At 40.2% G+C, this 12400-nt stretch overlaps 1 protein-coding gene across 1 annotated transcript; it reads left to right on the forward strand.

Moving 5' to 3' along the window:
- Window positions 1–4740: 4740 nt before the first annotated feature.
- On the forward strand, window positions 4741–5679 carry LOC139041100 (olfactory receptor 7D4-like). The gene has a single exon (XM_070490330.1). The coding sequence runs from the start codon at window positions 4741–4743 to the stop codon at window positions 5677–5679; it is 939 nt and encodes a 312-aa protein (XP_070346431.1).
- Window positions 5680–12400: the final 6721 nt, after the last annotated feature.

A 12400-nucleotide genomic window follows, 5' to 3' on the forward strand; every position in this document is an offset into this window, starting at 1 on the left:
GATGGATGTTAAATAGACTGATTGTGGTGTAATTTCCCAACATGTACAAATATTGCACCATTATGTCGTACAACAGAAAATAACATAATGTTATATATCAATTATGTTTCAATTTAAAAAAGTTGACGCAAATGTCCCTAGGGATGGACTCTAGTGAATGCTGTGCTGTATCGCCCAGGTCCTACCTCAGGATTACGGGTTTATTCTTCCAGGTGTGAGGGATACAGCCTTCTGACAGTCCTCAGCCCTCAGCCCTCAGCCCACTTTGAGAATTGCCCTCAGCTAAAGGAAGCTGCTTCACTAAAGCCCAACACCACTCAGATCTCTTGCTGTGGGAGCATAAACGAACCAACAGTCATCTGCATCCTCCACTGTGTTTGCACTGAGGTTGCTCCTGGGCTCCTTCCAGCCACTGACTGAGCACAGCATGGAACCAGCGTATGCCCATTGCCATAGTCACACAATCACATTGACGACCACGGTCAATTACACTACCAGGATGGTGACTCCTCTTCTTGTTAAGAAGGACCTGAAGTGCCAGGCAGCAGCACAGCTTGAAGTTTAATGGGACTTTTGCCATGTTTCCAAAAGTGTTACCCTTTAGAAGTCAAATTTCTAAACATGCAGAGGCCAGATTTGTGGAGGCCTGAAGCAAAAACTCCCCAAGGGGCTCATGGAGTGATGGCAGACGGGGCTACTTCTACTTCCAACCCTTGGTTTATGGCTTAATGGATTCTCCAAATTGGAGATACAGCACATTATGATTGTCTTTGACTTAGAGTATACGCTGCATACTGTGGATTAAGTACACAGCATTTCCTGTATATTCATATGCCTGCACAAAATATGATCATTCTCTTTGAAATTAAATGTCTTCCCATATTTTCCATTATAAAAATTTCTGGACTCTCTCCAGAGAGAGAGTTACTCTCTTTAGACTACGTTTTAACCATGTAGTCCCCTTCTGTAATAAACTTCATATGTGATTTTTATTTTCACCTAAGTTGTCTCAATACTCACTCTTCAACCCACTTTACCTGGATTATTTCTGCCCCTGCCCTTCTAATTAGAGATAATAAATGGAGCCCTCTCTAATATCGATGAAGACCTCCATGTCACCAGCAAATGTCAGGGGATATTTTCCATCCTTATTTGGTTAGTCCTTCCAACAAAACCAAAACTATTTGCCACACTACTTTTCTTTAGAAAGATCTTGTGGCCTCCATGGCATTGTGGACACCAAGTGATTCACAAAATCTCCAAAGATTCTTCAAGGGAACTTCACAGAAAGTTGGTTCCAGGGTTTGATTCTTGTAGAAATTGTACTTTCCTTAGGGGACTCTTTGTAGATTTAAGTGAAATCAAAGCAAGAAGAGTTTCTCCTTGAATTAAAAAAATTAATTTCCCACTTTTACCACTTGCAGACACCATGTTGGCTGAAAATTGCCCACTCTCTTATCTTTGTACCCCTAGAGAGCTGAATTATTAGGAATGACGTAAGTCAATAGAAGAATTTCTGTAATGAGGAGCTCTGAGAATTCAACCCTGGAGACACCGGAAACTTTAAACATGTTTCTGTTGCCCCTTGCCAATAATTCTCTGATCCCAGCCAAATGCAACCCAACTGGGCTTCCCAGGGGCAGACCTCAGAGAACCAAAAGCTTCAGTAGTACCCATCATAGAGGGTCAGTGTATCCAGTGAGAGCTGGAGGAGTAAGAAAAAAAGAGGAGAGAAAGTGAGCACTGGGGTTTACATCGAGAATAACGAGACTGCGACAGTCTCATATTTATTTAGTCTGTAATGGCGAAGTCTCTGTACTTTGAAGGCACTTTAGTTTCTATCGAATGCAGTCTTTTCCAGTGCATTTTCTGTTTCCTTCTCTCTCTTTTTGGAATCTAGGGGCTTTCTGTGATAAAAGGTATTTTCTGGAGAGTCTCCACCTCTTGTCTATTCTTTCCCATAATTGTAGGCTCCTGTTGGATTTCCTGTGCCCAAAAATCTATTCACTAACTACTCACTGGAGATCTATTATGCACGAGGTTGTCTATTTTATTCTTAATGTGACTAGGTTTTTCTATTTCCTAACAATTTTTGCATCATGTTTGCCTTACTGATAGCACTTAAGAGTCCTGTGTTGATTGTTGTTGTTTAATTTTAGTGTTCACAATATCGTCTACAATAATTATTTCTGATGTTTTGTACTCAGCCCGATTTCCTTTTCTCATCTTACAGATCTCCTTTAAATGTTCTGGAGAATATCTAGTGACTGAAATTGGAGTAGACTGCCTTGATCTGTTCACAAATTTAATACAAAGATGTTAGTGTTTAATGTAAAATACCATGTTTGCTGTAGCTTTAAAACTATCATTCTTTCTTGGGTTTAGAAATTGTCCTTGGTTTCCTTATTTAGCAAATGCTCTGTCCTGGCTGCTAATGAGAGTAATGACCGTTACATTTTCTCAAATGCATTTTCTCCTGTCATTATGGTTATGGTTTCTCTTCATTGACCTATTTCTTTGATGAATTATGTTAGCAAAACCCCTAGTATTAAACCACATTCCCACCTCTAGGAGTTGTTACTTATTCATGACATATTCTTCTCTAAAAATAGGTATGAGTAAATTGTATTTAACTTTTTATTGAATTTTGTATCTATATTCAGGCTTATGTGAGCCCAAAGAGGTCTTTTTTGAGTGAGATTTCTTTATTACCCATTTAACATTTGCATGTTTTGAGCACCTACTATGTGCCAGGCACCATGTAAGTTCCTGGAAAGACAATGGTAAGGAAAGGAAATCACCTTCTCTGATCACAAACATAAAATTACCAACATGAGAGGCACACCAAGGAATTGCACAGGATGCTGAACATGTGAGCCTCATCCACTCTGTCCTCCTGACCCTCTCTCTCTGTTCTCCTTCTCACTGGACTCTCAAGCTCCTTCATTCTCAAGCTCTCTGACCCACAGGGCAACCATGAATTCTGTTCTCTCACCCCAAAATACTTGTGCTTTCCTTCTTTCCCCTGGTTAACAATTACCCATCCTTCCTTTCACAGTTCAAATATTCATAGTTCAGAAAATCCTTTTCCACCCACCTCCCCAAACTAAATGAGTCCTGGATGATTTTTCTCTCTTGACTTAATTAGGATTCTCTAGGCATTAATAACATGGACCTTTTTCTATCATGGAGAATGTAGACATTTATAATCACATCTTAAATTTTTCTTTGAAATTTTAGGATGATTTGATTTATACAAGCTTTGAATTTTTTTTCTGCTTTTTCTCCCCAAATCCGCCCCCCATGTAGTTGAATATTATAGTTGTGAGTCCTTCCAGTTGTGGCACGTGGAATGCCACCTCAACATGGCCTGATGAGCGGTGCCATGTCTGGGCCCAGGATCCGAACCAGCAAAACCCTGGGCCGCCATAGCAGAGCGCACGAACTTAACCACTTGGTCAGGGGGCCAGCCCCCAAGCTTTGAATATTTTTTAATCAAATCTGTCAATCATCTATTTTTGCAATTAACTCTACTGGTTTTTAACACAACATATCTCCACTTCTGAGGATGTATATATGAGCACAGACACTTTGTATTTTATTATGATGATTTTGTGATTTTGTTCCCTTTTCTTATCTTTGTAGTCCACATACTTTTCTCTCCTCTTGGAAGAATCTAACTGGCAGGCAGTTTCTGAAACAGAGATCCACAGGGATCTTCATTAATTAGAAGTGCTGCATGTCAGTGAAAAGAGGTAACAGATCTGTTGTGTGTATAACAATCAGAATTCTATCTTTAATGAATGCCACAGTTTAAGAGGAATTTTGACAATGATACCACAGAGGACTGAGTTATTGTGATGTTAAGAACAGAAGCTCACATTTATCAAGTGTCCAGTGTATGTCACAGAGATTACAAGAAAAATTACACACATCATCTCATTTAATTCACTCATCAGTCTTACAATGTAGGGAATGTTTGCTACTCCCATTGTAGAAGTGAGGTATCTTCATCTAGGAAACCTTAAATAACTTTGTCAAGGTCACATCAACAGTAGGTTGCTACAGCAAAATTCGATTCTAGGAAGTCTGATTTCAGATCCCATTTTCTAAATCACATTTCTATCCTGTACTTTAGGAGAGTTACATATCAAATAGAGTTATTGTAAAAGGAACGTATTAATAATGATAATAGTTATCATTTATTGAGATCATACTGTGCATAAAGGCATTTCTAAACCTCCAAAAGAAGGTAATAACAGTAACCACATTTTTAGAAATAAAATAAATAAGGCACTTGAGTGTTAACTAGGACATGGATAGGAAGCTTCAAGTCAGAATTAAAGTTTTCTGAGTTGGGAATCCACATCTTAATAAGTATCAGAGCTATTTCAATGAAGAAAGCATGGAGGTTATCAAAGAAAATCTATTAAAGGTCTTGAACTATTTAAGGGTCATATCATAGAAGAAATCAGTTTTATGTTGATAGCCTCAAATGGTATTAGAACCAGTGAGTAGGAGATAAAAAGAAATTACTGGTAAATTTTAAAAAGGCTAAATAATTACATTTAAAAAGGAAATGTGCTACCACTTTGAGTGAATCACTGTCCTTGGAAAGACTTAACAGAGGGTGAAGTTTGTCCACCTAAAGGTTGAATCACGAGGTGCTGATTAAGTGAGCTGCCAGTCGGCTGTCACTGAACATTACTTTTTCCTCCTTCTCCAGCAGACACCAGCTACATGGAAGCAGGAAACCACACAGAAATATCAGAGTTCCTCCTCCTGGGCCTCTCAGAGGATCCTGAACTGCAACCCCTTCTGTTTGCGTTGTTGCTGTCCATGTACCTGGTCACCTTGCTCGGGAACCTTCTTATCATCTTGACCATCATTTCTGACTCTCACCTCCACACCCCCATGTATTACTTCCTCTCCAACCTCTCCTTTGTCGACATCTGCTTCACTTCCACCACTGTCCCGAAGATGCTGGTGAACATTCAGGCACAGAGAAAAGACATCTCCTACATAGGATGCCTCACACAGGTGTATTTTTTTATGATTTTTGCTTTACTGGATGGATTCCTCCTGACTGTAATGGCGTATGACAGATTTGTGGCCATCTGCCACCCCTTGCACTACATGGTCACCATGAACCCACGCCTCTGTGGCCTCCTGGTTCTGATGTGTTGGTTTATCATTTTCTGGGTCTCTCTGATTCATATTCTACTGTTAAGGCAGGTGACCTTCTGTATAGGTACTAAAATTCCACACTTCTTCTGTGAACTGGCTCAGGTTCTCAAAGTAGCCTGCTCTGACACCCTCATTAATAACATCAGCATGTATGTGGCTAGTGCCCTGCTGGGCGTGTTTCCCCTCATTGGAATCCTCTTCTCTTACTCTCAAATTGTCTCCTCTATAATGAGAATTTCCTCTGCAGGGGGAAAATATAGAGCATTTTCCACCTGTGGTTCTCACCTCTCTGCAGTCTGCTTGTACTACGGGACAAGCCTGGGTGTCTACTTCAGCTCTGCTCTGACCCATTCTTCCCACAGAAGCTCGATCGCCTCAGTGATGTACACTGTGGTCACCCCCATGCTGAACCCCTTCATCTACAGCCTGAGGAACAAGGATGTGAAGGGGGCCCTGAGAAGGGTCCTCAGTCGAGCAGCCCCTTGTCTGTGATGGGTCCCTGGCCTCAGAACTAAGTGGACATTGTGGGCTCCAAAAGCAAATATTATGGATTTAATCTCCTGGTTCGTTTTCTCCCCAAAAGAACTTGCTTCATTTTTTCTATTCCCAAGGCAGCTATGACTTTGCTTTTATTCATTTTTGTATTAGTTTCTCCCTAACAACCTCCTCAGTCAATCTTTTTTTACTTTTCTTCCCTATTTGCAGCCCATGAAGCTCTATCTTTGCTCAGCTTTCTTACAGCCATTCCTGAGATTTCCAACATTAGATCTGAAGCACTTATATTAAGTAATAGCATCATTTTCCACAAAAATTATCTTCTCAAATGTTGATATCTTCACTTTAATTTGGTTGTGTGTTCGTTTTTCCCTGGAAGAAATGGAAGGAAAATCATACAATAGTCATGACTAAAGTGCTTGCCATGTCAAGACACTTCTTGTTGCTTTACATATGTACTCTTATGTTATCCTGACAACATTTCTTTGAGGTGTTTTTTCTCATTTACCTCACTTTTCAGAGAAAGAGATTGAAATAGGGATGGACTCTACTCTGGAAAGCTGACACTGAACCTACACTCCTAACTTTGCTATCATACTTTCCATGAAAACAGTGATGTGATTTTCAACTTCAGGAGTAGGAATCTAGATTTGAAAGCTAATTTCTCTAGGTGATTCATAGTAATATATTGTGTAGGATAACCCTGAGAAATTGCTTCACTCTTTGCCTTCCTTCCTCCTTCTTTCCCTTCTTCCTATTATTTCCTGTGTTATAAGACCTTTATTTCCTATTATTGCAGTTTTAGAATACATCTAAAGATCCAAAAACTCAATACTGAGTATAATAAAGTTATTCTCTCATATGGTTTGTTTTGGGGGGAGGATATTCTCTGGAGGTACCCTAAGGAATGGTAGTTACACACTTGTGGGATGCATTCAGGGCTTAGTTCACTTTTTGAGAAGAGCATTGATAGAATCAAGTCTGCAGTGAAGGGTGGGGTATTAGAAGCTGTCAGCATTTCTCCCATGTTCCCTGGGATCCTTTCACCATCTCATTGCACAATTGCATGACTGTCAATTGTCCACAACAGGTGGAATCCACTTTTCCCAATGCATAAAGGCAGAAGCGACAGGGAATTATGCCCCACCAGAAACAGTTTTTGATGGAGAGGTGTGGCATATGCCAACTCCTTCACCCTGTAGCTGGGATAATTTTGAAGTTTGGATTTTGTGCCAATTTCCCTACGGGGTGAAAACTCTGCTCACTTGTTGTGGAAGCTGACTGAAGGCAAGCTTTACTGGATATATTTTCCTCCCTACATCACTTCCCCTCTCTCTAACCCATGTTCCATGTTTTCTACTCATTCCACTGAAGTGCTTGCACGTGAATCCTTGGCTCAGTGTCTTCTTCTGAGGGGGAAAACACCATTGATACAGACAGTGAAGGATATCAAAACAATATCTTGAATACAATTTTGGACTTTTGGGGCCAAGAAAAAAAAAGAAACCAAGAATTGTGTATCTAGTAAGATCTTAATATTCCTGAAAAATCATAATTTGGTAGTGAGGAAAAACATATTTGGTGTGGCTTCAATTTACTTTGATTTCGTTACGTTTAATCCAGTGTGTATTTTTTGTCTGCTGTATACAAGTTGAAGAGGGGATGAAAGAGGTAAACATGATCACAACACAGAGTGGTGAACATAACAACACTGGGGTGCAATAGAGTCTGTTGAAAACAAAGGTAAAAGTGTTCAATCGCCTTGTGTTATTCCAGAGAAAACTTTAAACAATTGATTTTACAGATTTATTGATATACAACTTATGTACCATGAAATTCACCCATTGAAAAGGCAAATTTAATAATTTTAATAAATTTGTGGTTATGCAATCTACACCATAATTCAGCTTTAGAACATTTGTATCATCCCCAAAAGTCCCCTTGTGCCCATTTGCAGTTAATTCCCACTCCCACCTCCATCCTAGGCAACCACGTCTCTCCTTTCGCTCTCTAAAAATTTGGCTTTTCTAGATATTTTATATAAATAGAATCATACAATATGTGATTTTTGTATCTGGCTTCTTTCATTTAGCACAATTATTTTAAGAATAATCCCTGTGAGTCACGTGTCAGTGTTTTGTTCCTTAAAATTGCAGAATAGTATTCAAATGTACGGATGTACCACAGTTTGTTTATCCATTTATCACTTGACAGCTATTTGGATATTTCCAGTTTGGGTTCTTATGAACATTTTCATCATGTCTCCGTGTTGACAAGTGTTTTTATTTCTCTTGGGTAGATAAGGTGGAGTATAATTACTGGGCAAGATTGTAAATTTATGTTTATTGTTTAAGAAAAATGCCAAAATGTTTTTCAAAGTGGCTTCATCATTTTACATTTTCATCAGCACTGGAGGAAGCTCCCAGTTTTTCCACATCTTTGACAACACTTGGGATTCAGGGAAAACATCTAATGGAAGAATTTACTGGAGCATTGAGTAACAAATAATCAATAGAAATTTAACTGGAAAATGGGTTTGGGTTGGAAGGAGAGAGGATAAGACAGTGGGATCTAGAGGGAGAAGGAAGCACGTACACATAAGCATGGAGAAATTCAAGAGTAAGGCATTTAAGGAAGATATACTGAACTTAGGACTGAATTATTAGAAATAAGCCTAGATCTGTAGATAGAGGACAGACTATTGAGATTCTAATTTGACATATTAAGGATTTTAAAGGAAATTGAGCACCAGGGCCGTGCTGTAATCATACATATAATGTGAGGAATTTAGTATTGCTCTGAGTGGGAGAAACTGGAAGCAGAAGGAACTGTTAGGAGACTGTGGAAGTTGTCCAGGGGAGGGATAATGGGGAGAAATCTAAGCCAGTGGTGACAAGAGAAGCAGATTTTGGAAGAGAGTTGTATTAGTTTTCCTATTCTGCTATAACAAATTACTCTATGTTGAATGGCTTAAAACAACAAAAATTTATCATCTTACAGTTTTGGAAATCAGAAGTCTACAATGTATCAGCAGGGTACTCTCCTTCTGGAGGCTTGAGAGGAACATCTGTTTATTAGCCTTTTCCAAAATCTAGAGGCCCCCCTCCATTCCTTCGCTCATGGTTTCTTCCTCTATCTTCAAAGTCAACAATATAGCATCTTCAAATCTGTCTCTAGTACTCCTGGCTTCCTATAATAAGGGCCCCTGTGATTACACTGAGCACACCCAGATAATTCAGGATAAATTTCCCATCTCAGGATGTTTAACTTAATTACATCTGCAAAGTATCTTTCATTATCTAAGGTAACACATTCACAAATTCTGGAGATTGGTACATGGACGTCTTTGGGAAGCTATTGTTCAGCTTTCCATAGGAGATTCGTATGAGTTAGAATTTGCCAACAAGTGGTCAGTAAGGCCTTGAGCTGAGAAGCTGGAGCCTTTGTCATGGCACAGCTTGCTGATTTTCATGGGGTGTGATCTTCTCATGGCCCTGGCTCATGTAGATATAGGGCTGCACTATGCAGGTTTGGTTTCCTGGCAAGTGATAGAAAAGAATTTCCCGATTCATCTGATCATAGCTGAACAGAGGCTGAGGTGGACGCTGGCACAGCTGGACACAGGGGCTCAAATACTGCAAGGATTTCCTTTCAGATTGTCAGCTTTATTTTCTCAGCCTGACTACTTGCAAATGCAAAGAGATGCAGAAACCAGCAACTCTCACAACTCACACCTCATGTTAGTGTGAAGCACTTGTTTAGTAGCTTCACTACTAGAAGGAAACTGGATTTGTTTTAGCTTCTCGTGTGAAAAAAAGATCTCAGAAAAGGATGGTGTTTGACACAATTGTGTGCTCTTTCCACCTTGAACCAATCAACTGTGGTCAGGGGACACTATACTGGAACCCCCTTCAGAACCACATTTGTTTACTCAATTTATCAAACCTATTTTTATTGAGTATTTACTATGTGCCAGTCATTATTTTTAGGTTCAATGCCACAGGGCAAAGAGCATCAGGAGTGTGGAGAGGAAAGGTTGTCATTATATAAAGTCTGGTCTTAATAAACCTCATTGCATTTGTGAAGACAGTGAATAACTCAGGTGAGCGCACATCCTGGGAAAGAGTGCCCCAGGCAGAGGGCAAGGTTACTACAAATACCTTGAGGTGGGAGGTGGCCTGGGGGGAATATGGTTGCAGCATAGAGAGCGAGGGGGTACATAGCAGAAGAGGAGGATGGGTATCAGGAGCTGATCATGTGAGGCTTTCTCTGCCATTGAAGGACTTTGAGTGATGTGGGGAGTCATTGTCAGGTTTGGGGCAGATATATGACATGATCTTACTTGGGATTTTAAAAGACCATTCTGGCTGCTGGGTTGAGAAAGGGTTGCAGGGTTTGGCAAACCTGGTTGGAGTTGACTGTAGCAAACTGGGTGAGATACAGGAGGCTAGGACATGAGGTGGGTGGTGGTAGTAGCATAAGGGTTGGGAAGTGATCAGTTGGGCCAAGAGGATTTGTTGTCAGGAAGGATATGGGTGTGAGAAAAGAAAGGAAACAAGAATGACTCCAGGTTTGGGTCCTGAAAAACTGAATGAGTGGAATTGCTTCAGTCGACATAGGGAGGGCTATGGGTGGAGCAAATTTGAAAGAAAAGGGACACCAGAAGTTCAGAATGTCAAAAATGAAATATCCCAAAGGATAAATATTGTATGGGTCATCTTATATGAGATGACTAAAGTAGTCAAATTCATAGAGACAGAAACTAGAATAGAGATTACCAGGGGCTGGGGGGAGAGGGGATCAGGGAGCTAGTGTTCAAGGGGCAGAGTTTCATCTGGGGATGATGAAATGATCTGGAGATGGATGGTGGTGATGGTTGGACAACAATGTGAATGTAGTTAAGGCCACAAAACTGTACATTTAAAAATAGTTAAAACAGTAAATTTTACGTTGTGTATATTTTAGCACAAGTTAAAAAGATGGAGATTTTGTTTGACATCCCAGTGGAGACTTGAGTTTGAGAGAGAGGTCTGTACTGGAGGTAAAAATTGGAGGGTCATCGACATAGAGGTAGTATTTGAGGCCAGCAAGCTGGTTGAGATCATCAAAGGAACAAGTGTAAATATGGAGAGGGACCAAAGATAGAGTCTGGGATGCTCTGGGAGGAGTCAACTGCAAAGGAGGCTGAGTATAAGAGACCAGTCTGGTAGCAGGAAACTAAGAGAGCTGGTGTACTGAAAGCCTAGTGGAGAAAGTTTGTCAGTGAAAGGCTGGGGCAAAGACAGAAGCAATTCCTCTCAAGAGGAAAAGGTGTGACCCGTGTGAGGGGTGTGTCTTTGACAGGGCCAGAGTTGTGTCCTACAAAGACAGACCATCTGGTCAGAGGAACCTTAGATTTTGTCTAACAAGTGGTGTTTTCAATGCCGTGGAAGTAGAACGGTATTCCATGTATTGTCAGAAAGCCTCCATGAAGATTTTATAAAACAGTATTTTAGCTTATTTTTCTATTCTCCTCCAGTAACGAACTCTCCCTAATCAGGTAGGAAACATACATAGAAGAGAGCCCTGGTGATCTCTGTCTTTTTTCTTATCTCCTCCAATACCCCATGATGCCATCCAAAAGAGCCAGTGTACCCTAGTAAAAGCTGGATGTGGAGTGAGGAAGGGGAAATGTAAACAGTGGAGGGAAAACTTTTATTAAATCAGAGTACTAAGGACATGATAAAGTGTTTCTCATAGTGTCTCTAGACCAATAGCTCCAGCATCCCCTGGGAACTTGTTAGATGCATAAATTCTTGCCCTTCATCTCAGATCTACTAAATCAGAAACTCCAGGGACAGCCCCAGCCATTTGTGTTTAACAAGCCATCCAAGTGGATCTTATGCATGGCTAAAATTCGAAAACGACTGTCCTAGGGGATTTACTGGAATGCATGATGAAGGACTCACACAGAGCTGCATCTTTGGAGATCTCAGGGCTCTCCAACTCCAAAATCTTATCTACTAACAATGATACATTTGTCTTTGACTTTACAATGCTTATGTCCCCTTTATTTTTTCCTCTTATGCATTTGTTTGAATTGATAATTCAATTGAATTTTTAATATTGAATAATATTAAATACATATGGTTCATAGAAAGAATCCTTGTATATTCATTAATTGTCACTTAATGCTTCCATGTTCAAGTGAATGTTAGCTCTCATTGAAAAATCCATATTATTTGTCATTTGAAACATACACCGTTTTTGTTTTTGTTTTTGTTTTTTGCGGAAGATTAGCCCTGAGCTAACTACTGCCAATCCTCCACTTTTTGCTAAGGAAGACTGGCCCTGAGCTAGCATCCATGCCTGTCTTCCTCTACTTTATACGTGGGACACCTACCACAGCATGGCTTTTGCCAAGCAGTGCCTTGTCCACACCAGCTGCACCCGGGATCGGAACCGGCGAACCCCAGGCTGCCGAGAAGCAGAAGATGCGAACTTAGCCACTGCGCCACTGGACCAGCCCCTGAAAGATACACCTTTATTTTCCTAATTTAAGAGGCTGCAACCCCCCCCACACACGTGTATACACCACCAGTTGCAGCAATGGCTATTAAAAATTATCAAAGACATTTTGATTCCTATTGGACTTGCCTCCTTTGGTATTGATATATTTATGAAATAAACTAATATAAATATATTTCCTAAATCTGAAGCATATTTAGAATCTCAGGAT

The sequence above is a fragment of the Equus asinus genome, chromosome 20, assembly GCF_041296235.1.
Source record: "Equus asinus isolate D_3611 breed Donkey chromosome 20, EquAss-T2T_v2, whole genome shotgun sequence".
NCBI lineage: Eukaryota > Metazoa > Chordata > Mammalia > Perissodactyla > Equidae > Equus > Equus asinus.

Bases quoted from the DNA above. Each gene is read 5' to 3' on its own strand.
- LOC139041100 (XM_070490330.1), top strand. From the start codon at position 4,741: ATGGAAGCAGGAAACCACACAGAAATATCAGAGTTCCTCCTCCTGGGC.